Source organism: Orcinus orca, chromosome 15 (genome assembly GCF_937001465.1).
Source record: "Orcinus orca chromosome 15, mOrcOrc1.1, whole genome shotgun sequence".
Classification (NCBI taxonomy): domain Eukaryota; kingdom Metazoa; phylum Chordata; class Mammalia; order Artiodactyla; family Delphinidae; genus Orcinus; species Orcinus orca.
This window is the reverse complement of record NC_064573.1, coordinates 63372240-63395833: the sequence shown is the minus strand read 5'-3', so window position 1 is coordinate 63395833 and position 23594 is coordinate 63372240. Positions and strand designations below refer to the sequence as shown.

Below are 23594 nucleotides of genomic sequence, written 5' to 3'. Positions count from 1 at the left end.
GCCACCCGCCATTTCTTAAGTACAATTAATTTTTCTGATTGTTAAAGTAACACACATTTATAGAGTAGAAAGTGTGGAACATGCAGAAAAACAGAAAGGAAATAAAATCTATAAAGCCACAACCTAGAGACAAACATTGTTAATACCAGGGTTGTTTTGTTTGTTTTTCCTGCTAGTATATACATGTATACATTTGTTATCCATACAACTTGGGCCAAACAACATGGTTTTATGTATTTATTTATTTACTAATAGCTTTCCTGAGATATAATCCACATATCAGACATCACCCATTTAAAGTGGTACACAATTCAATGGTTTTTTTGTATATTCACAGAGTTGTGCAACCACCACCACTATCAGTTTTAGAACATTTTTATCCCCCAAAGAAACCCATACCCTTTAGCTGTCAGTCCCCAGTTCCTCCCCTCTGCCAGCCCTAGGCAACCTATCATTTTCTTTCTGTCTCTGTATATTTGTCTATTCTGGACGTTTCATATGAATGAAGTACAGTATGTGGTCTTTTATGATTAACTTCTTTCACTTAGGGTAATGTTTCCAAGGTTCATCCATGTTGTCACATGTGTCAGGACTTCATTACTTTTTCTCTCTGTTTTTTTTTTTTTTTTTTCAGGTGGCACCATGCGGCATGTAGGATTTTAGTTCCCCAACCAGGGATCGAACCTGGGCCCCCTACATTGGGAGCTTGGAGTCTTAACTACTGGACCGCCAGGGAAGTCCCTCATTCCTTTTTCTCTTAAACAACTTTATGAGCCACAGTTCATATACCATACCATTCACGTGTTTAAAGTATACAATTCAAATACTTTTAGTATGTCAATGGAGTTGTGCAACCATTACCTTAATCAATTTTAGAACACTTCCATCACCCCAGATTTCATCCCTTTTTATTGCCAAATAATACTCCATTGTATAGGTATACCACATTTTGTTTATCCACTCATCAGTTGGTGGGTATTTGCATTTTGTGAATATTATGAGCAATGCTGCTATGAACATCTGTGTTCAGATGGTTCAGATGTTTTGTGTGTTTTCATTTCTCTAGAAGTGGAATTGCTGGGTCATATGGTCAACTCCATGTTTAACCTTTTGAGGAGCTGCCAGACAAACCATGTGATTTTTTTATCCTGATTTTCTCACTTAACATCAATCATGTGCATTTTCACAAACTGTTAAATGTTCTTCGAACACTTGACTTTTAATGTTTACAGAATTCCAAATTGTAGTAAACCAATCCCCTGTTATTGGGCATTTAGATTATTTTCAATTTTCATACCATAAACAGCATTTGCATGTGCATCTTTGGGCATCCGGTTTTCCATGCATCTCTGGTGATTTCTGTGGAGCAGATTAGTCAGAACTTTGGATCGCAGGACAGGCAATTTTAAGGCTCTTGGTGCATGATGATGAATTGCCTTCCAAAAAAGCTGTGTCCATTTGCCTTCTCCCAAGTTGACTTTGAGAATGCCAGTTGCAGACCACCTTATATTTTAATTGTGTCCAAAGGTCTCCAGGGCAGGGTCTTGTTTGGGCATCTTTGACCCCATGCCCAGCTCAGTGTGCAACATATAATACAAGTTCGTGTTACACGAATGAGTGAGAGCAAAGGAAGGCCCCGATTAGTACCAGTGTCTGAGTCACTATGAAGGCCGGCTCTGTAGGACTTGCCACCCAGTTGACCTGGGGACTTGGTGCAGACTCATGTGTTGAAAGGCATCTCAAAGTTGAAGTGGCCAATGGGAGAGATGAAGAAACCATACAACATAGTCATTGAGACGGTCTGAAGACGGGCAGGAATTCTTTTTTGTACTCCACTCTGTGGGCAGCTTTATGTAAAGCCCTGGAAGAATGACCTTCACTGAGCTGGTGAGGTCATCAAACTCTCTGTTCACATGGATATCCTGAGGAGAAACCCATTACAAGGCTGTGCGTTATCACTTTCTGAGAACTTGACTGTTTTACTTATGTACCCAAGGTATCAAAGAAGCTTATTAGGGCATTAGTTGTCCCAAGCCTGAAGGATTGAAGCTGTAAACACATCTCTGGAAAGGCTTTGACTCAGGCCTGGGTTGAAAAAAATCAGAGGTAGAATAAGCAGTGATTTGTGACTAGACTCTTTTCATAATTTGTATTTGGGGATTCTCTCCTTAATGTTTAACCACCTTAGAAAAGAGTGACATTTTTTCTATATTAAAAAGGCAAAATTGAGTGAAAAGGGGTTCTCATCTCCTGTGCAGTTCCCCAAGTGAATCTTCCAGCACCTGCAGCCAGTACTGGACAGGGAGAGGGGCCACCTTGCAAGAGCTGAACCTGCAAATCCAAACATTGGTGAGCAGTGAGCGTTGTGCCCCCCAAGCCACCTATTCTCTCTCGGCCAATGAAGAACCCAGGCGGGTCTGAGGTGAGACCACCGTGATACCCCACACGGGGGTGGGAGGCAAGTCCGAGTGGCGGCATGACCCAGGTTGAACTTGGATGTGGCCACACCATGTATCTGCCCTGGGCACTCTTTCTCTAATCCCCACTTTTTTTCCTCTAAAATGGGGAAAATTATACCTCCTAGGGCTGTTGGGAGGATCCGAGATGAGTTTTATGAGAAGTTCTTACAGAAAAATCCAGCAGCTCTAGGGCAGACAGTGGATTAGCCTGGACAGACCTGAGAACACCAAAGCAGCCTTCACTTCGCATGGGATTCCTGGACACCTGAGAAACACACACACAGGTGAGAGACGATGAGCCCAGGGAGGCGGGAGGGGTCCCTCATCTTTGTTGATGTGGCTCTGGGCGGCCCTGCTCCCTCAGCTCAGAAGGCACCTCCCTCAGACATGATGCCCTTGGTGAGACTGGAGTCAGGGAAGAAAGGAAGGGAGTGGACACTGACTGAGCCCCCACCCTTCACCCACTCTGTGCTGGGAGCCAAAGACATAGACACACAAGACACACCCCGCCCTTAAAGAGCTCACCGGTACAGGGAGGAGAGGAAAGGAAACATAAAAGTATAATGTGAAGAGTGCCATGAGACCGGGTGCACCAACCCTCCCTGGGAGGTAAAGGGTGGGCAGGGGATAAAACCCCTGAGCTGAGCTTTACAGGTGTGGTGGGTGGAGCTGGGCATTTCAGTAAGAAGAGCTTCAGGATCAAAGCAGGGCTGAGAAATTGCACTGTGTGGTAGGAGAATTGCAAGCAGCTTGGGCTGAGAATGATGTGCCTCAAGGTGGGGGGTGGGGGGTCTGCTGGCAGAGCCCAGAGCCCACATGCTGTGAATGACACGCTAAGCTTGGATTTGTCCAGAGGGGAGTGCCCAACAGATTTAAAGCAGGGGCATGTTTCTGGTGTAGAAAGATCACCTGGAAGCAGGTGGGAAGGAAGGGCCAAGACAGTGAACAGGAGGAGGTGAGAAGGAGAAGCAGGCAGCCCCGTTCCCCCCACCTCCCCACACTGTTCTTCAGAAGGTGAGATGGAGGGAAGATGTGGAAAGGGAGGGTTCAGCACTGGACCCCAGGCAGGTCTGTGCCGAGCCCCCAGCTTCTGACTCAGTGGGAAGGAACCCCCACCTAGAGGCAGCCCTTCAGGGGGACGACACGTTCAGGTTCGACTCCCAGAATCCAACGTGCCTATTCCCATCTGGGGGATGGTCCAGCAGGTGGCTGGAAATGGGGACCCAGAGCTTAGAGAGAGGTCTGGGTTTCAGCCGGAGCTAGGAGAGGAGTGAGCCTCAGGCTGGGGAAGGGGGTGCTGCTGGGGGCTCCTGTGCCAGCTGAGGGCCATGCAGGGCTGGATGCCCCCAGAGCTGCTGGTACAGTGGTCTTTGTGGGCCTACTCCTCCCTCCCTTCTCTGTTCTCTGCTCTCAGTGATCAGCCACACACTCCCCACTGGAGACAGAATACCTGGATGGCCCCTGGGTTCCAGCAAGGCCAGGGGAAGAGCAGGGTAAGGTGAGGGGAAGCCAGGTGGCCCTGGCCATCTTCAGCAGAGCACAACTCCAGTGGGCTGAGGGGGAGGGGCAGCTGAGAGGGAAGGATGGAGGGGGAGGAGTCTGAAGGAGTTCTTGGGTCAAGCCAGAGATGGGTGAGTGAATGATAAGGGGAAGAAGTGGTCACATGAGGAAGCCAGGGGGCCCCCTACACCACCTGGGCTCTGGGACCCATGTACCCACTGCCACTGGGGTGAGGAGATGTAGTGGGGGAAGGGTCTGTGTGGACAGGCACAGGCAGGTCTGTGCCGGGGCCTTCCCCATCAGGCTAGCACTCACAGCAGGAATCCTCAGTGTCTGGTTGACCTGCAGGCCCAGGCTCAGGGCTCCCACTGCAGAGATGCGGTTGTTGCTGCAACAGAAAGGCATGTGCATGGTACTGCCTTGCAAACAACTGTGCAGAGCCAGGTTGCCCCCAGGGTCTTGGCTGGAGCTGCTGGTGCAGCCCCCAGGTCCAGCTTCATGAACACGCCAGGGGCCCTGGGCAGGTCAGTGTGTAAAAGCTTCATCAGAGGCTTTGGTGTTCAAGATTGCCCAGCAAACACACCTAGAGTGTTATTCCCCCCACCTCCTGCACCAGCTGCTGCTCCCTGGCCCTCAGCACTCAGCAGGTGCTCCCACGCATCCTGCCCCAGCTGGCACCCCGTTCCTATCCCCATGACAGCCACCCAGCTCCCTCCCCACCTCTTCCTACTCCTGATGGGCACAAACTCCAGGCCTCAGCACTGCTCCCGGCCACTCTGTCTCCACAGTCAGCCCCATGTCCCTCTAACTTAGACCCCAGCTTGACCTTGAATTTCAGCATCTCTCCTCTGACCATGGCTCCTTCCATAAGGAGGAAAAGTGGGCAGGATGGAGCACATGTCCCTGCCAATGGCAGGCAGGCCCAGCTCATTCTGGCAGCCCTGGTGTGAGACTCAGCCGCAGTAGCCCATGACCTGTCTGGCCTCTTCCGTTCCCTCTGGGCTGTGGCTCCCGCTCTGGTTTTCCCAAGAGGCCTGGGACCCTGCCAGGGCCTGGAGGAGCAGCCCACCCATGGCAGGCCCCCTCAGCAGCCGTGTGCTGGGCAGAGAAGACCACTCCTCCTGAAATGGAGGAAAACTCGTGTGGAGCACACACCCCACCCACCCCCGCACCAGGCTCTGCTGAAGATGCCTTACGCGTTTGCACTTCCCAGCCCCTGGCCTCGCAGTACACGTTATGAGTCCCAATTACAAAGGAGGAACTTGAGTGAGAAGGATGGAGCTGGGCTGTGGCTGCGGCCCCACCATGAGTGCGTGTGGCAGGTTTGGGCACGAAGTGGTAAACAGCAGCAAGATGAGCCCCAGTCCCTGTGTGGCCGTGGGCTTGGAGGCAGGGGCGGGGCACCCCGTGCTCTCACCTCATGTAGACCTCCTCCAACATGTTGTTGGTCTTGAGCCCTCCCCCAGCACGGAGGCTCCCGGATCCCCACAGCCATTATACAAGATGTCCAAGACCTTCGGGAAGATGTTTGACGGACGCAAAGCAGCAACCCCATGGGACCACATGTGAAGGTGGAGGAAGCCAGTCCCCAGCCTCCGAGCCCAGGAGGCCCGAGGAGCAAAGAGCGTGGACAGAGAGCAGAAGACCACAGAGGTTCCAGAAGAGAGCCCTGGGGCTTGGACGATGGTGACTGGCAGAGTGGAAAGACCAGAAGCAAGCACAGAGGGTGGGTGTGGATGCGAATGAGCCTCAGGACTGGGCCATCTTCCTTGGGCAGCAGGCCCCAGAGACACAGTGATCAAGCTCCCCCCGCCCCGAGTGGGGACCTCTCAAGGGCAGGGCCCCCAAAGCACAGTGCAGCCCAGGGCCCAGAGGGCACCCTAGTGAAGGGCTATTGGATGAAACATACCCAGGGAAATGTGATGGGGAGGAGGGTGGGAGCTCGTGGGTGCCCTGGGGACACAAAGCCTGATCTGTCACCTGTGGGGCAGGACCCCAGGTCAGCCCTGTCAGAGGGCAAGGCAGTGGCTGCTGTTCCCTGAGGAGGATCCCACAGAGGCAGCCGCCACCAGAAGCATCACAGGCGCCTGTGCTGCCCACTTCCAAGGCCTACGAACCACAAGACCCAAGGGAGCAGGCAGGGTGTTTGAGAGTGTGTGCTGGGATCCCAGGGCGCAAGGCTGTCATCTCAGGGAAGCATCTGCATCTGCCCAGCGGTGAGCATGTGTCACTGGACTGCATAGTGTCCCCACCAGCCGCCTGTATGTGATGTCTCAGAAGGTGTGCGACATTCAGCTGTGGACACCTCACTTAGTGACATGAGAGTGGGCACAGGGAGACCACATGTTGTCGTCCTTAAGTAGAGCCAGGAAAATGAAAATCACCTGAAAAAACATTCTTTGAGGGCTTCCCTGGTGGCGCAGTGGTTGAGAGTCTGCCTGCCGATGCAGGGGACACGGGTTCGTGCCCTGGTCCGGGAGGATCCCACATGCCGCGGAGCGGCTGGGCCCGTGAGCCATGGCCGCTGGGCCTGCGTGTCCGGAGCCTGTGCTCCGCAACAGGAAAGGCCAGAGCAGGGAGAGGCCCGCGTACCGCAAAACAAAACAAAACAAAACACATTCTCTGAGCTCTGCTGAAAAGATCCAAGACTCATTTCTGAAGAGCTGCGAAAGATGGGGGGCTGGCGTCTGGGAGACCTGCCCCCAAAGGACAGGCCGGAGGGGCTTACTGGGCGAGACCTCATACCTCTAGTCCCCTGGCGAAGGCTACAGTTCCTGGGCCTCGCAGGTGATTCCAGCTTATGTTAAGCTCAGTGAGTCCTGTTTTCTGCCAGGGCTGGTCCAAGCATCTCCCCTTCAGAAACACCAAGACAGACTTTTTATTCACTCTGTTCATTCCTTCAAAAAGTGATACCGATGCCCGCTGTGGGCTGGGGTCTCTGCTGCGCACCAGCGTCAGGGCGTTGAACCCCACGTGGGCCTGCCCTGCCCTCAAGGAATTCACATTTATTGGAGAAGCTATAAATATAAGTTAATGGGATGTTAGCTATTACAGACCGCAACAGGGAGGTGTGGGGACAGAGTGGGGGCCAACCCTGCCTAGGGGGTCAAGAAAGCAGAGAGAACCTTGAAGATTGAGGGACACACTGTGCACGTGGGCAGGCACCGTGGAGAGTGGATCTGGGGAGGAGCGGATGTGCTTGTGGAAATGCACACTGGCCTGGCGCTGGGCTGGCCAGGCAAGCCAGTGGAGGAAGGTGGGAGTGACGGGCACTCGAGAGATGCGTTAAGAAGTGAGAAGGTGGGTGGGAGGGGGCGGAGACAAGAGGCCAGGGGACCAGTTGGATGGCTTGTGCCACTGTCTACACAAGAGGTGACAGGGCCAGCACAGCTGTGGCAGTGAGGAGGCAGTGGTGTAGAAAAGGAAAGAGCAGGGCTGGGTGGGTAAGAAAGCTGAGAGAGATTTTACACATAAAATGGGCAGAAGTCCTACCCACCCACCCTGCTTTCCACTCTGTCAACACTTAGCTGGTCTGACCTGGTCCCAGTTCTCAGCCTCCAGCTGCCCCCTGTGTGGACCTGCTGATCCCTTTCTTCACCTGGATAAGAGCTCCTCATCCTCACCCAGGAAGCCTTGCCTGTTCCGCCAGGCTGGGCCGGGCCACTGTGGACCCCATGTCCACTGTGCTTCCATCCTTCCAGGCTCTGGCTGTTAGACCTCTCTGCCTGGCCCGTCTCTCCCACACACCTGGGAGCCCCTCGAGGGATCTGAATCTGAGCCCTGTCCATGGTGCCGGCACCCAGCACAGGCTGGTTTGAAGAAATGCCCAGAGCAGAGGGCTCAGCCGCCAGTTCCACATAAGTGTTAGCACCTAGGAGAGCTCCCTGCAGGACAGTGAGGACTCCCTGGGCTGCCTCCCAGGGAACCTCCCAGAGAAGGGGGCTCACACCCTGCATCCAGCCCTGGATATGACACCCGCAGGTTCTCAGACATGTACATTGCTCTTCCTCAGACACTCCAGGGCTGGGAGAGGAGGGCGGTGGTCCGCCACTGCTGAAGAGCTGGAGGGTGAGAAAGTTCTATACGCATGAATCGGCCTCCTGTAGTTCCAATGCTTGTTCTTCATGACCCCTGCAGCCAACCCATGAGGTAGGTGCCACCCTTGCCTTGGGTCAGGTGGGGAGACTGAGACCCCTAAGGGAGTCTGTCCCACCCACAGATCTCCACTTGGGGAAACAGCCCATCCCTGCTGTGCAGCCTTTGTGGGGCCTTGCCTTCCAGCCCCTCCATCCTCACTGCCTCTCCTGTGCTAACGCTCTGACCGTGCAGGCCCAGAGGGACGCTTACCCTTACTTTGTTGAAAGTCTTAAATGAGCTTCTCTTTTTTTTTTTTTGAACTAATGTTTTTATAGTTACCTTTTTTTTTTTTTTTTTTGTGGCTGTGTTGGGTCTTCGTTGCTTCATGCAGACTTTCTGTAGTTGTGGCGAGTGGGGGCTACTCTTCCTTGCAGTGCGCAGGCTTCTCATTGCGGTGGCTTCTCTTGTTGCAGAGCACGGGCTCTAGGCACGTGGGCTTCAGTAGTTGTGGCAAGTGGGCTCAGTAGTTGTGGCTCACAGGCTCTAGAGCACAGGCTCAGTAGTTGTGGCACACGGGCTTAGTTGCTCCGCGGCACGTGGGATCTTCCTGGACCAGGGCTCAAACCCGTGTCCCCTGCATTGGCATGCGGATTCTTAACCACTGAACCACCAGGGAGAGTTTCTCTCTTTTTTTTTTTTGCAGTACGCAGGCCTCTCACTGCTGTGGCCTCTCCCATCGCGGAGCACAGGCTCCGGACGTGCAGGCTCAGCGGCCATGGCTCACAGGCCCAGCCGCTCCGCGGCATATGGGATCTTCCCGGACCGGGGCATGAACCCATGTCTCCTGCATCGGCAGGCGGACTCTCAACCACTGCGCCACCAGGGAAGCCTGAGAGTTTCTCTTTTAATTTCACTGATTTCACAACAGTTTTCTTAGAAGGCAGACTGTCTCTCTGGCGGTTAAACTCTAGGGCTGATTCGCCCAAGCCAAGGCTGGCGCCACCCCCACTCACACTAAGCAGTCAGAACAGTGATCCCCGAACTTTCGGGATCAGACAAATCTCCTGGGGCTCCTGTTAAAATGCAGATGCACCCACATCTCCCCCAAGAGGATACAGAGGTTCAGGAGGCCCAGGGCCACGGAATCTGTATTCCTAGCCCAGGGTCCCAGGTGATTCTTAAAATCAATTGGGGTGGTTGAGGACAGGCAGGTAGAACTGCATGTTCCTGGCGAAGCAGCCAGCCCATGCAAAGGCCCTGGGGCATGAACAAAAGTGGTAAGATCAAGGAATCCCACTGATGTCTTCCACAGCACTCGGAATGAAATCCTCATGCCTTTTGCCATGATTTGTAGTTCTGCGGCCCTGCTGTCTCTCCATCCCACAGCTGGACCCTCTCTCCTGGCATAGTAGCCCAGTCACACTGGTGTCTGTGTGCCTGGGAAATAGTTCCTCATCTTGAAATACTCTCCCTCTGGTCTTGCCATGTCTGATTCCTCCCCCATTGCACATTTCAGCTTAAACATCTCCTCCTTACAGAGTCCTCCCGAGTGGTCAGCTCTCTAAAGCGGGGAGGGGCTCCACATTCGTCTCTAGAATCAAGCCCTGTTTGTTTCTTTTGTAACACAATAATTATGGAGAGTTATCTTGTTAATGTGTGTTCCTTGAGGGCAGGGACTTAGTATACTTCATGGCTGGATCCCTAGTGGCTGTCAGCACCCAGCATATGCAGTGGTGGGCAGTAAGACATTCGGGGAATGGGCCGAGAGTTCTGTACGGGGATGGGGGGGGAGCAGGATCCACAGCATGGATGCTCAGAGTGGTCCTGCCTACTCCACCCACCCTGCCCCAGGAAGATGGTCATGAGTGCCACCATGGTCTCCCTGGCCAGTGGCCGGATGTTACCTGCTTGGTCATTCAGCTGGTTATAGCTCAGGTCCAGGGGTTTCAGGCCTGTGTGGGCCAGCAGGAGTTCAGCAAGGTACTGGGCCACCTGCTCCTCCAGGCCATTCCCTGCCAGCTGTGCCTTCTGCACAGCCGGGTTCACCGCCAGGGCGGCACAGACAGCCCAGGATCCCACCGCTCCCAGCTGGTTCTCCGACAGGTCCACATCTGGGGGCCAGCACCACTCCTTAGTGGTGGGATCCAAAGCCAGGCATCACCCTCCTCCCTCCCGCACACCTTCCAGGCCTGACACAGCAGGAGGGGCCTTGCAGTCAGACTGTCCAGGGGTGGATGGTGAGTCTGCCACCCATCAGCTGGGTCCCCTCCGGCCCCAGGCAGCTTCCCAGACCTCAACCCCCACTCCATGTCTCCACGAGTTTTGTCAAGAGGCTAAAACCACCTACTTTGTGGGGCTGTGGAGGACGTCTGCGATGTAGATGCAGCCAGCCCGCTGATGATTTGTGTGTGGCATAACACAGCCCACCCACAGAAGCCCCCACTGCCACATTTCCGGGGACTGGCAGTGACAGCCCAGGTGGCTGTGTGTGGAGCTCATATGTGAGCAGACACTCCGCTGAGCATATGTTTCCCACATACCCAAGGTCTAAGTGGCATTGTTGGGCCCACTTCACAGATTGGAAACTGAGGCTCAGCAAGGTTGGCTCCTTGCCCAGGGTCACCCTGCCGCAGAGGCGGCATTTGAATCCAGCCCTGACAAACTCCAGCACCCTGCCTCCCGCACTGCCCGGCCCCTGACCCTCTGTGCCGCACTCTCCCACCTGCCTTCAGGCACTGGGAGGATGACGTATGCAGGGGTGCTGGTTAGCAGAAGAGGGTAGAGGAGGGGCCCAGCGCTGGGTGCACCACAGAGGGTCTAACTCCACCCCACCCTCCCCACCCTGTGATGAGGCTCTGCCCCCAGCAACACCGGCAGGTCGGGGGGTGACAAGGCCCGGTGTGGGGGTAGCCTGCCCCCCTGTCCCAGGCACGGCACCTACCACAGATACTGCTTTTGCGCAGAGCACCTGCCAGGGCCTCTGTGCCGGCCCCACAGAGCCCACTGTCCTGAAGTTCCAGCCGCTTGATGTAGGGATTGGAGGTCAACACAGAAGCCAGAGCCTGGGCAGCCTGGGGCAGAGAGGGGCCTGAGCCCTTCCCAGAGCTGAGGGCCCCAGATAGCTAGCCAGTACCCAGGCTCTGTTTGCAGGGCTCAGCCCACTCAGTGCCCTCCAGCTGGAAGGACCTCCCCTTTCCACAGGCCCAGGGACACCTGCTTCTCCTTCTAGGCTCCACCCAGGAGCTTCGCTGACTCTCCAGCAAGTTATGGGCTGCTTGCAGGCTCCCCAGCCCTTGTACTGAACTTTGTCATAGCCCCGATCCCACCTGTCACCCATTGTGGGGGATGGGACATGCCTGGTACAGAGCAAGGCCGGGGAGTGTGTGGATGGGCTCAGGAAGGGACCACACCCATGGCTGCTGCTCCCAGGTCCTTGCCCTCCAAGCCTGGCCCCAGGATCCCTCCAGGGGTAGCTGGGGCCCCAGGCCACAGTGCTGCAGGTTGAGCTCTGGGGTGCTCCCTTGGCGCAGAAAGCAGGAAGCAGGCACGACGCTGTGGGCCCAGCAAGACCTCAGGTAGAGGGTGTCCTTGCCCAGTTCTCCAAGCTTATGGGTGCCTGATAGGAGACAGGGATAGATGTGGACCCCTCCCCTGCCTCCATCACTACGCAGCCTTGTTTTCCTCCTAGAGGCATTTCCTCCTGCTAGTAGGGACTGTTGCCCCCACATACAGACAAGGACATTGAGGCTCAGAGAATGCAAATCCTTTCCCCAAAGTCATGCAGCTTGTAGCAGCTGATCCTGGCCCTACCCTGCCTGTCTGACACCAAAGTGCATGCTGTGTCTTCCGCTGGATTGCAGACCACATACGCTTTATGAACATTTTATGGGGAAGGAAGCTGAAGCAATTCTAAGTTCTATACATCCATTACTTTAGTTTCTCCTGAGGGTTGGGAAAACCCAGCCCTGATCCCATGTCAGGGTGGGACAGCCCTTCTTAGACTGTTTGGCAGGATTTTTGCATCTTAACATCATTCTGGAAGCCTGTTCTAATCATGGAACTCCTGATGCCTCCAGGAACATTGCGGAGATGGCACAGGGCTGGAGCGGCCGCCGGCTGCCCCGAAGGTGTCCACGGAGGGATGCGCTCCTGCTGGACAGGGTCCCCTGCCTACTTGGCCCCAGCCTGCCCCCCGACCCGTAGGCACCTTCTTTCTCCTGGTCGGAGTTCGAATCCGCGTCCGAACCCTTCTGGGCCTCCGGGACCCCTGCAGGACGCCCAGCGGCCGCCGCCGCCCCTTCCTCCAGCTCTTCCTTCTCTCCAGGCCCCTCGCAGGGACCCCTCATGGTTACTTCCACTCTGCACTCGCGGACACCGAGGCCGGGACTGCGAGGGCTGCATCGGGAGCGCGGCCAGGGGATGTGGGCGGACCCTCCGGTGCATCGACCTATCGGATGCGATGCATGGCGAACAGGCGCCCGCTGCAGCCAATAGAGAGCCTCCCGGGCGGCAGTTGCCCAGGCGACCCCGAGTTGTTGGTTGCTGCGGACAACGCTGCGGCCCCGGGCTGACCTTGACCCGCTCGCAGCCAGGACCGATTGGCGCGTGGCGGGCTTGTCTTCCCGTCGCCCTAGGCGGCTCCAGCATCGCCCCCTTTCCACTCCAGAGACTGGGGGTGGGGCAGCTCCTCGGGGGCGTCACAGAGGAGGCTGGGGGACCTTACAGGGCCTGGCCACCTCCTCTCTGGAGCCAGGGTCTCGCTCCCATTCTGTGGGTCCCAGCTCTCACACGCTTTAGCGTCGCATATGTTGCTCCCTCCACCGAGAACATTCCTCCCCAATGCTGCTTGTTGAACTTAAGATCTGCAAGTGTCAGTTCAGAGGTTGCTTCTTCCGCAAGCTTTCCTTGTCTTCCTCTGGGCTCCTGCTGGCCCATGCCGCCCTCTCACAATACCTATCCCACCTGTCATCACCCCAAGGAGGTGAGGCCAGAGGGCAGTGGACAGAGACTGCTCCTCTCTGTGTGTCTGGGGCCCAGCAGAGGGAGTCTGAAGCGGATGGGAGGCCCAGGGCAACTGGGGGTTGGGCCTGGGAGGTGGAGGCTGAATCCCGTCCTGAGTGTCCCTTTAATAGCTGCTGGCCTGGCCCGGCTTGGCGCCTGCTTCTTGCTTTACCTCCCATTCAGCTGTGGCTGCAGCTGCTGTGCTGACTCACGCGCCCCAGCCGCCGGCAGGATCTGGGAGCATGGTCTCCCCAGGGGCCGTGGTGGGCTGGGGGCTTCTGGATTACAAAACGGAAAAGTATGTGAGGACCCGGAACTGGCGGGTGGGCGCCTTGCAGAGGTTGCTGCAGCTGGGGGTCATGGTCTACGTGGTGGGGTAAGAGAACGCCTCCTGGGCGTGCTAGCCGGAGGGAGGTCCTGTGAGCAGGCTGGTCCTGCTGGGCTGAGGGGTGAAGGTCTGACTCTGCAGGGGCTGGGCTGGTGGTTGTGGAGCAGGTCAGGAGGTGGGCAGAAGGAAGGCTCTCCGTCTGTCTAGAGGCCAGTGGGGTGTAAGAGCAGGTTGTGTGCTTGGGTGCCCACCTGCATTCTTTCCTGTGCCTTGTTCCCAGCCCCATGTTGGGCTTGGGCACAGAGCAGGATGGGCCCCCATCCCTGCACAGGAGGCCCCCGGCCGGCAGGAGGTAGTCCCTGACACTTGTGAGAGCTGAAGCACTAAGGCCCCCAGTAGAGACCACCAGTTTAAGCTGGGTCAGGGTAGTCTTTAAAGAGGAAGCTGGATGTAGGCCGGGCAGGGGGAGAGGATTGGCTGGTGAAGGAGGTGGTGGTGGGCATCTCCAAGCCCATGGGTGCCTGGTGAGGGTACTGGTTCTCCTATGCATGGCCAGAGCCTCTGGCCTGTGCAGGGTGTTTGGTGTGGGAAATGAGGTGGGGAGTAGGTGGGGCCCCTGAATGCTGGCCTGGGAGCCTGGAGGGTATCGGGGGAGAGACTGAGCAGGTGGTCCCAGATCTGCCGTGTGCCGGGGACATACCATACCACCTGTTGCCTCCTTCTCAGGTGGGCCCTCCTCGCCAAAAAAGGCTACCAGGAGCAGGACCTGGACCCCCAGATTTCTGTCATCACCAAACTCAAAGGGGTTTCCGTAACCCAGATCAAGGAGCTGGGGAATCGGCTGTGGGATGTGGCTGACTTCATGAAGCCACCACAGGTGGGTGACTTGGTGCTGCTGCCAGGTACTGGCACCTCTGATACCACCCCTGCACCGAGTGTGTGCAAGAGAGGGATGTGATGCCAGAGGGGGTGCTGGTGCTGTCACAGGGCCACGCTCGGGAAGGGCCTTACAGAGGAGTGGTGTCTGGACAGGGCTTTCAGGGATGTGTAAGAGGTTTCCGTGCAGAGGAGGTGATGTGTTGGGAAGCCAGACCAGAGGGATGCATTTACAAAGTCTGCATCTGGAGTAGATAAAGAAGATGTGGTACATGTATACAGTGGGATATTTCTCAGCCATAAAAAAGAATGAAATAATGCCATTTGCAGGTACATGGATGGACCTAAAGAGGATCATACTAAGTGAAGTAAGTCAGGCAGAGACAGACAAATGCCATATGATACCACTTATATATGGAATCTAAAATATGACACAGATGAACTTATCTATGAAACAGAAACAGACTCACAAACATAGAGAACAGACTTGTGGTTGCCAAGGGGGAGGGTAGTGGGGGAGGGATGGATTGGGAGTTTGGAATTAGCAGATGCAAACTTTTATATACAGGATGGATAAACAACAAGGTCCTACTGTATAGCACAGGGAACTATATTCAGTATCCTGTAATAAACCATAATGGAAAAGAAAAAAATAAATTAAAAGTCTGCATCTGGAAAGGAGAGGAGTGTCTAGGAGCTCAAGGCTTGAGCTTGAGGGTGGGGTGAGAGGGGTGCAGGGTGCCGAGACCTGGAGCTTCCTGGACGCCTCCTCTCTGACCTGGAACACTGCTGTCGAGTGCTCCTCCTCTGCCCCTCCCATGCTGCATTTCCGGCAACTTCTCCCTCCACCCGATTGTCCACAACCTTAGTTTCCTCCTCTGTCCTGCTGGTGCCCAAATTCTAACCCCGGTGACCACCTGCCCTGAGTACAGCTGCCTCCTGGGTGCACACCCACCACATCCAAAGAGAAATCATCTCCCTCTCCCAGTGTGGCCTTTTGTCATCCAATGACATCCACCAGTGCCGAGGCTGGACCTGCTGGATGCCTTACCGTCCCTCCCTCCTGTTCATACCATTTCCTAACAGCTTTCACAACTGCTCACACCATCCCTGAATGGCTGAGGTCTTCTGGTGGGTCCCCATGCGGCATCCAGGCTGAGTCTGCCAGCCCTTACCTTTGACCCTTAGGAGGCTTCCTTTCATGACGGTGGCCATGAAGCCCCTCTAGATCCTGACTACCACCATACCGCTGCCTCTGCCTTTGCCCAGCCCTCGCCTCCCCTTCCTGGGCGTGCATCCCCCACACCCGCTGAGCTCTCATGTGCAGCACAGAGGCGCCAGTCATCTTTTATCCAAACAGAGCTTACCTCCGGCTCCCCTGGCCCCTGGCCATGCCTGCAGTGAGGGGCACACCTCCCCACCTGGATCTTCAGTGCCTGGAAGCAGGAGGCTCTTGGAAAATTCTGGTTGAGCAACTAAATGAATGTGAGAGGCACACATGGGCTCAGAAATGGCCAGCAGCCCAGCCAACCTCCTGTCTCTGCCTCCCTTGCCTCACTGGAGAGCATTTTCCTGGGGCTCAGGGCTGATGACCCGATGGGGCCAGGGCCCCTTCCCGCACAAGCCAAGCTGCCGGCTTCTGGCATCTCCCGATGGGAGCGGGGAGCAGAGACCAACCCTGACACTTGTCTTCTAGGGAGAGAACGTGTTCTTCTTGGTGACCAATTTCCTTGTGACGCCAGAACAAGTTCAGGGCAGATGCCCAGAGGTAAGGCTGCCTGAGGGCTTCCCAGCGGGTTCCTAGTTCCAGAATCTCCTGCTGCTGTCCCCCATGAGGTGTCCAGGCCCCTCCACATCCTGGTCCCACCTCTGGGCATTCTGGAGGTTGTCAGGGTAACACCCAGAACGGGGCACAGTGCTCAGGTGGGCTCTTATAATAGCAAGAGGCAAGCTGGGGGACTTCCCTGGTGGTGCAGTGGTTAAGTATCCGCCTGCCAATGCAGGGGACACGGGTTCGATCCCTGGTCCCACATGCTGCAGAGCAACTAAGTCCCAGCGCCACAACTACTGAGCCCACGCACCACAACTGCTGGAGCCCATGTGCTTAGAACCCATGCTCTGCAACAAGAGAAGCCACCACAATGAGAAGCCCGCGCCCCACAATGAAGAGTAGCCCTCGCGCGACACAACTAGAGAAAGCCCGCACGCAGCAACGAAGACCCAGTGCAAACAAAAAGAAACAAAAAAAACCAGGCAAGCCCTTTTCTACGCACAGCCTCTATTAATGTGTGCTGGGGCAGCTTCCATTTTTGTGCGCAAACAGCACACTCCTGCTTATGCTGCACTCAGGGTCCCTTATGGTCTCTGGGTACTTTTCACTACAACTGTGGTCAAGCCCGTCTCCTGCCATCTTCAGATCCATTTCTTATCCAGAAATGCAGATCCTCCCCCTGAAATCTCACCTTTTCCCCTTGCCTAGGGATGTCCCAGGGATCCCGCCTCTGTCACAGAGCCCACTGACTCTTCTCTCCAGCTGTGGATTTTTTTCCAATTTTTTAAATTGTGATAACATACATGTAACATAAAATTTACAATCTTAACCATTTTTAAGTGTACAGTTTCCTAGCTGCGGATTTTGTTTGAACAGTCAGGAACCAGGACATAGCCTTGGAAGCCTACCTCCATGGTGACATCTTTCTTTAATCGAGGCTAAAAGTTAATTGCTTGCTGGGCTGGAGAGTAACTGTGTGGTCCCTGCCCCTAAGTCCTGGTCGTTGGTCCCACCACAGTTGCTGGGGATGTCACATGTCCCTGGTCGGCCCCATCCTCAGAGGAGGTGATGTGTGTGCACTGGGCAAACGCATGATGTCCTTCCCTTTCCAAATGCTCAGACGACGCCTATTTATTGTTCAGTGTGGACTGTCCTGAAATTTTTCTGGGGCCATGGTTCTGCATTTTCTGGAATCCATGGGATTCCTCTTTGCCCTGTGTCCCGGCTTCTGGCTTGTCCCATGAAACTGACCACCAGATCTGACCACCCGGCTTCCTGAGAGCAGCTCCTCTGAGGGTCCTGATCGTCTGGTCCCTCCCAGCACACCGTGCTCCCTGTAGTGTTACAGCTTCAGAAACCTGCTGAGCCTCCCCCGGGGCTGCAGAAGTCCAGCCTGCATACGCCAAGGAGCTTCTGCACAGACAGCCCAGCCACGATGCCAGGTCCTGCGACGGGGGCAGAGGCTGCAGCTAGGAGCCCCAGGGAGGCGCCTCCTCTGCCAGCTCAGGGCCTCAGCAAGGGTTTCCCACTGGACTCAGAGACTCAGTCAGGATCTTGAGGCTATCCAGGCAGAGGGGGCTGTGTGGGGAAAGGCCCCTGCTGTATGGGGTGAGGCATCTCTGGGGTCACCTGCTGCTCAGTGGGGTTGGAGCCTGTTTGGACTGGAGTGGGAAGGGTGGAGCCCAAGATATCAGGGCCCCAAGAGCCCTGCTGTGGAGCTGAGCTTGATCACAGGAGCATGGGGGGTGCAGAGGGGCTCAGGGGAGGGGCGCTTCATCTTCTGTGCCTTGGGAGGGATGATTGAGACTGAGATGGGGACCCATGTTGGTCACCATGGGGTCTGGACAAAGGAGATGGTGGCCCAGCCAGGGTGGAGAAGAGGGGCAGATTCAGGACACAGGTAGGGACAGCAAGGCAGAGCAGGTGGCTCCACACTGTCCTCTGCCCTCTAATCACATTTGGCTCAGAGCCCCTGAGCCCTTCTTACCACCAGATGCTGTGTCCCCCCTGCTGCCCCTGAACTGGGTGCCCTGGGCAGCAGCGTCAAGCCTCAGCCGGGACAGAACTACAGAACTGCGTCCGTGAGGCTGTGCCTTCCTTTCGGGGCCTGGGACCCCCGGAAAGCTCACCACCTTCCCCTCTTGGCTGATCCCCAGAACTCTGTCGCTGTGTGCAGGCACCTATGTCCCTGTTTTACAGAAGAACCAGCAGGGAAGGGAGGAGCCTGTGTACTTCCCAGGCCCCTCCCACCAGGGCCGCCCCCTTGGTCAGCCCCCAGCACCTCCACCCTGGCATGAACTCACCTTCCCCACCGTCCTGCCATCTTCCCTGTTCTGTCCTCTGAATTGGACCAGAGGAGCTAGGCCTGGATGAACCACTTCTTTTTTTAAAAATATTTATTTATTTGGTTGTGTGGGGTCTTAGTTGCTGCAGGCGGTCTCCTTAGTTGTGGCTCGCCAGCTCCTTAGTTGCGGCATTCCAACTCTTAGTTGCGGCATATGGGATCTAGTTCCCTGACCAGGGATCAAACCTGGGCCCCCTGCATTGGGAGCGCAGTCTTATCCACTGCACCACCAGGGCAGTCCCCCTGGATGAACCACTTCTGCCCCCACAGAAGTAGCAGGGCAGGAGTCTTGCTCAGCCTTGGAATACAGCAATTGCACCCCTACCCAGCCAGGGCTGTTCGCGCCCCCCTTTCATTTGCACCCTCCAGCTTTCTCTTGGGCCCCCAAACTCAGAGATCCCTGAGAGGCTAAGGCAGGGAGGGGCGAGTCCCTGTGGACTGCAGGGCAGGTCACGGAGGAGGCATCCCTCGGCCCTTGGCAAGTCTGCTCTCTCACCCCTAGCACCCCTCCATCCCGCTGGCTAGCTGCTGGGCCGACCAGGACTGTCCTGAAGGGGAGACAGGGACCCACAGCCACGGTAACCGGCCCCCCCAACCCCCACCTTGCAGTGCTTCCACTGGAGTGGGGGCTCCGGGGGCCTGGTGGGACCCTGGGTGGCTCACCAGTGCACATGGTGCCTCTGCGTCTCTCTGTCAACGGCCCCCTCCCCACCCCTCCCCAGGCCCCATGGAGATTTGAGGGCCTGGAGTTTGTCTTGCATTTTCAAGGCATAAAAACGGGCCAGTGCGTAGTGTTCAACGGGACCCACAGGACCTGTGAGATCCGGGGCTGGTGCCCAGTGGAGAGTGGTGCTGTGCCTGTGTAAGTCTCCCCCGCATCTTCCATCCCTGCCCCAGGACCACAGAGCCTGCCACTCACCGCCCCCCCCCCCCCGCCCGCCCTGCCCCCTGCCCCACAGGAAGCCCCTGCTGGTCCAGGCCGAGAACTTCACGCTGTTCATCAAAAACACCGTCACCTTCAGCAAGTTTAACTTCTCCAAGTAAGGTGGGAGGGTCCTGGCTGGTCGAAGACCCTCTGTGTCCCCTGCCTGGCCTGACCCTGGCCCACCCCTTTCAGGTCCAATGCCTTGGACACCCAGGACCCAACATATTTCAAGCGCTGCCGCTACGACCCGCGCTCCAGCCCCTCCTGCCCTGTGTTCCGCATCAGGGACCTCATGGCCGCAGCTGGAGGGGTCTTTGAGGACCTGGCGCTGCTGGTGGGTCTGTGGAGGGGGCAGGGTTCCGGGAGGGCTGGGAGAGGGCCCCGGGCCCCAAGCCAGTGGAGCAGTGCTGTGCTGTGTGCAGGGCGGTGCCATGGGCATCCACGTCCACTGGAACTGCGACCTGGACACCAGGGCCTCTGACTGCTGGCCCCACTACTCCTTCCAGCTGCAGGAGCGGAGCTACAACTTCAGGTGCGGCCCCCACTGCCCACCTGCTCCGAGCCAGGTTCTCGTCTGCCTGTCCTCCTGTGGTGGCCGGCACAGACCACCCCTCCCAGAACTCTGGATGGCCACTGTATGTGGGAGGGGGGCCCAGGGGAAGGAGGAGGTGGTCTCAGCTCCACGACCCCCAACACAGGCTCCATCCAGCCTCCCTCCTGAGCCCTATCTCCTCCACCCCAAACCCCTGCTGCTGCTGGGACCCCTCCCCCAGCCCCTCCTCCCCCATCCTGCCTCTAGCACCCCCCTCCACTGCACAGGGGGCTTTCTTTTTTACTTTTCCCTTAAGGTTTTATCAAAAAAATTACAAAAATCTATAGAAAAGTTCAAAAATTAGTACCGTGAACACCCATATAGCTGTCATCTGGGTTCACCAGGGTTTTTTTTGTTTTTTGTTTTTACCATTTTGACACGTTTGCTTTCTCTCTCCTCTCTAGACTGAGCTGGATATATTTAGATAGATTTCAGACCAAACCATTTGAAAGTAAGGAGATGTCCAGCAGACACTCACCCCTCCCCAGGCTGTCCTGAGAATAAGCACCTTTCCCAAGTGACCGCTGTCCTGTTGTCACATTCAAGAAATTTAACACTGGCAGAATGAATCTAATATTTAAATTTCCCCAATTGTGCCAATAATAGTCCAAAATCTTTTTATTTTCCAATCCAGGGTGTACTCAAGGAACTTGCATTGCATTTATTCTCATGCCTTTGAGTCTCCCAAGCAGACCTTCCCCTGCTGCTGCCCAGTGGGATCCTATGTTTCTGCCACCTCATGTCACCTCGTCACTTGCGTGCACACACACACGAGCGGACCTTGCCTGGACTGGTTTCACTGACCTCCCCTGCCCTTTGCAGCTATGTGGAGCTGGCCCCAACCTGTGCTCTGCTCCCCTTAGTTCTGTGCTCTCGCTGGTACTGCTTTGTCTAGAACTCCTTCCTGATCCCTGGAAAACCAACCTGCGTGTCCCCACTGCAGAAAGCCTTCCCTGGTTCCTAGGGGAGAGTGAGCTACCCCCTCTGGACCCTCACAGCCCTGGGCCTGCCCCCCAGCTCCCCCTGCCCCCACTGCAGGCATCTATTTAGAGACCCCTCTACCTCATCCCCTCAGCAGGCAGGGAGTTCCTGAAAGGCGGGTCCTGCTTGCTCTTTCCCTGTATCCTCAACAAAAAACCCAGGACTCAGGGTAGGGCTGGGGGTTTGTGGAGTCAGTGGGTGAGTAAGATGGAGGCCTGGGAGGGCCAGCCTGGCCGGGAAGCGGGCAGAACAGGCCACCAGACTCTCTCCTGCCCCCAGGACGGCCACTCACTGGTGGGAGGCCTCGGGTGTGGAGGTCCGGAGTCTGCTAAAGCTCTACGGGATCCGTTTTGACATCCTCGTCACTGGGCGGGTAGGTGGGCAGGGGCGGGTGGGTGGGGGGTGACAGGCACGGCTTAGAGGCTTACCCAGTTCTCTCAGGCAGGGAAGTTCGGGCTCATCCCCACACTCATCACTCTGGGCACAGGAGCAGCTTGGCTGGGCGTGGTGAGTCTGGCTCAAGTGTGCTCCCTCTGGCTTCAGTGAATGTGGGCCCAGGCCCATCCGATGGCACAGCCGAGCCCCCTGACGTTAGGTTTAGTTGGGGGGAGGTCTGGGGAGGTGGCGGGAGGACGGGTTGGGGGCCGGGACACAGGTCAGTCCTGCCTCTCCCAGATCACTTTCCTGTGTGACCTGCTGCTGTTGTACGTGGATGGAGAAGCTCATTTCTACTGGAGGACCAAGTATGAGGAGGTAAGCTGCTGGCCTGCCTGGCGCCTGGGCTCTGCTACACTTCTGGGGAACGTCGGCCTGAGCCCCGACCTGCTGTCCTTATCTGCAGGCAAAAGCTCCAAAGGTGACCGCCAGCCCTGAGCAGACAAAACCGGCATCTGCACCCCTGCATCTGGCTGCCCAGGCTCCTTAGAGGGGCCCCAGCACCTGTCCCAACGGCCAGGGCTGCTACCAGGAGCTGGACACCAAAGCCTTGGCCCTGGCGCCTGCTTGCTGGCCCATTCCTGAGGCCTGTTCCCTGCTGTCAGGGGTCGGGGCTGGGAAGGGAGGGGCCTTGCCTTGGAAACCTCATGGATGGAGCCCCAGCAGGACCAGGGCAGGGAGTGGGAGAATTCCATCCTTCAACTCCCAGGCACACTGTTCCTACCCTGACTCTGGCCTCGGCAGGGTACTGCCCAGGGAGCAGCAGAAGCTACTATTGCACAGAGACCTGCAGCGGAACATGTCCCAGGGCGCTGGTCACAAGGGCTCCAGCTGTGTCTGGAGAACTCTCTCCCAGCTCTGTCACCAGGGCTTCCAGCAGCGGCTCACTCACCAGTGGTCAGCACAGACCCTCCACTGGCTGTGCAGGCTCTAGCCCTCTCCCCTGGCAGCACCGCCATTGTAGGTAGAGCCCCCACCCTCTCAGCGCCGTTCCAGGGTCTGTGCTGCCGTAGTCTAGGGCAGGGTAGAAAGAGGTCTGACAAGAGGGCTGGCTGTCTCTGCTGCTCTGGTGCTGGGTACCTGGGGCTTGTCCCCACCCAGTTTGGGGGGGTCATCCATGGAATTCAGACTGGGGCAGGCAGATGATCCAACCCACTAGGACCTGGCAATGGCGCATGCACCAGCCCTTCCCGGTGGCAGCCCTCAGACTGTGGAGGGCTGGGATTGGGAGAAGAGGATGGAGAGGCTGAGTTGGTGGTCATTGGGTCCTTTGGGACCGTCTGTGTGCTCCTTGGTGACACCCAGCTCAACCTCCTGGAACTGTGGGGGTGGGGAGAATGTATATCTGGAATTCACTGCTACCCAAGGTCACACACCTAAGAACCAGCCCGAGGCAACTGCTCGAAGGAGGCCCTGTCCTTCGCTTCGGGTGGAGCCCAGTGGCCAGAAGGAATGGCCCAAACAAATTCCAGAGGCCCCGGCAGGCTGGCCTGGATCTGGCTGTGACGTCCTCACAGGGTGTGAGTCCTGCCTGCTGGAGAACTCCCCATGCGCCAGGGAGCCTACAGCTGGGAGGGAGGGACTGGCTGCAGGGGTCTGACCCTGTCTTGGCCCCAGGGGAGCGGCAGGGGTTTGGGAGTGCCCACCTGGGAGGCGAGGGGCTGCTTTCTCATGGGGCCCGGTGACTAGGCATGCTGGCCGCTTGCTGGGGCAGTGACATGGGCCAGCTGGGGAGGGCAGGGTTGGGGTTCAGGCTGGGCTAGCATCTGGAACCATCTGGCATCTGGAGCCTCAGCAAAGCCTTGGGGTCCCTGCTGCCTCGCAATCCCCAGAGCAGTGTCTCTGGGGAGGCAGGCCACAAAGGTCAGGGTGAGAGAACATGGCCCTGAGATCTTTACCGGGGTGGGGTCCCATGTATGGGGCCCAAAGAAAGCTGATGTATGGCTTCAGGATCCAGGAGTAAAGCCTGTCGACAGCAGCTTCCTGCGTGCTCCTTACAGGCAGAGACAGGAGCTAGTGGTGCCTGTGGTGGGCACAGCATCACCTGGGAGACGAGTGGGCAGTGCAGAGTGGGCCTGGGGACCCCACCCCAAGGACCAGGGGGGCTGGAAGGCACTTGGGGCAGGTTCAGGCTCTTGCGCACGCATCCCCTGGGGCAGCTGGAGAGCAGCACCAGGGTCTGAGCTTGGAAACAGCTGCTGCCTCAGTCCGCACACAGTGCGCACCCCAGGGTAGCCGCGCGGGCACGTGGATATATGCTTGAAGCTGTGTGTGTGCCTCTGCCTCCCTAGGCAGGCCTCAGGCA

The 23594-nt window shown here is 56.7% G+C and overlaps 2 protein-coding genes across 7 annotated transcripts; one reads left to right on the top strand and one right to left on the bottom strand.

Annotated features, from left to right (window-relative positions):
- Positions 1-601: 601 nt before the first annotated feature.
- On the bottom strand, positions 602-12382 carry LRRC74B (leucine rich repeat containing 74B). Its single transcript, XM_012535244.3, is given in 12 exon segments — positions 602-1847; positions 1850-1922; positions 2629-2724; positions 4275-4347; positions 5377-5416; positions 5419-5490; positions 6704-6780; positions 6782-6812; positions 9941-10147; positions 10978-11114; positions 11517-11652; positions 12244-12382. Coding segments are annotated over 12 exon segments (1140 nt in total). The 3' UTR covers positions 602-1788.
- Positions 1841-21834, top strand: P2RX6 (purinergic receptor P2X 6). 6 transcript variants are annotated; one of them, XM_004276081.4, is made up of 12 exons: positions 13088-13413; positions 14092-14242; positions 15938-16009; positions 18859-18934; positions 19125-19218; positions 19316-19396; positions 19474-19615; positions 19704-19813; positions 21134-21227; positions 21296-21361; positions 21530-21607; positions 21696-21834. In XM_004276081.4, exons 1-12 carry the CDS (start codon positions 13280-13282, stop codon positions 21777-21779), a joined length of 1182 nt encoding a protein of 393 aa, XP_004276129.1. In that variant the 5' UTR covers positions 13088-13279; the 3' UTR covers positions 21780-21834. The 6 variants fall into 6 exon arrangements, with proteins under 6 accessions (XP_049553557.1, XP_049553558.1, XP_033295507.2 ...); XM_049697600.1 differs by lacking the exons at positions 13088-13413; positions 21134-21227; positions 21296-21361; positions 21530-21607; positions 21696-21834 and adding exons at positions 1841-2422; positions 2585-2743; positions 3874-3952; positions 7972-8108 and having other exon boundaries at positions 19704-20177; XM_049697603.1 differs by lacking the exon at positions 21296-21361 and having other exon boundaries at positions 13179-13413.
- Positions 21835-23594: the final 1760 nt, after the last annotated feature.

What these genes read in the sequence shown, in the direction of transcription:
- P2RX6 (XM_049697602.1), top strand. Translation starts at nt 13,280, where the DNA reads ATGGTCTCCCCAGGGGCCGTGGTGGGCTGGGGGCTTCTGGATTACAAA. An exon ending in GTCATGGTCTACGTGGTGGG is followed by an intron (nt 13,414 to 14,091) that starts GTAAGAGAACGC and finishes CCTCCTTCTCAG; the next exon opens with GTGGGCCCTCCTCGCCAAAA. An exon ending in TTGAGGACCTGGCGCTGCTG is followed by an intron (nt 19,616 to 19,703) that starts GTGGGTCTGTGG and finishes TGCTGTGTGCAG; the next exon opens with GGCGGTGCCATGGGCATCCA.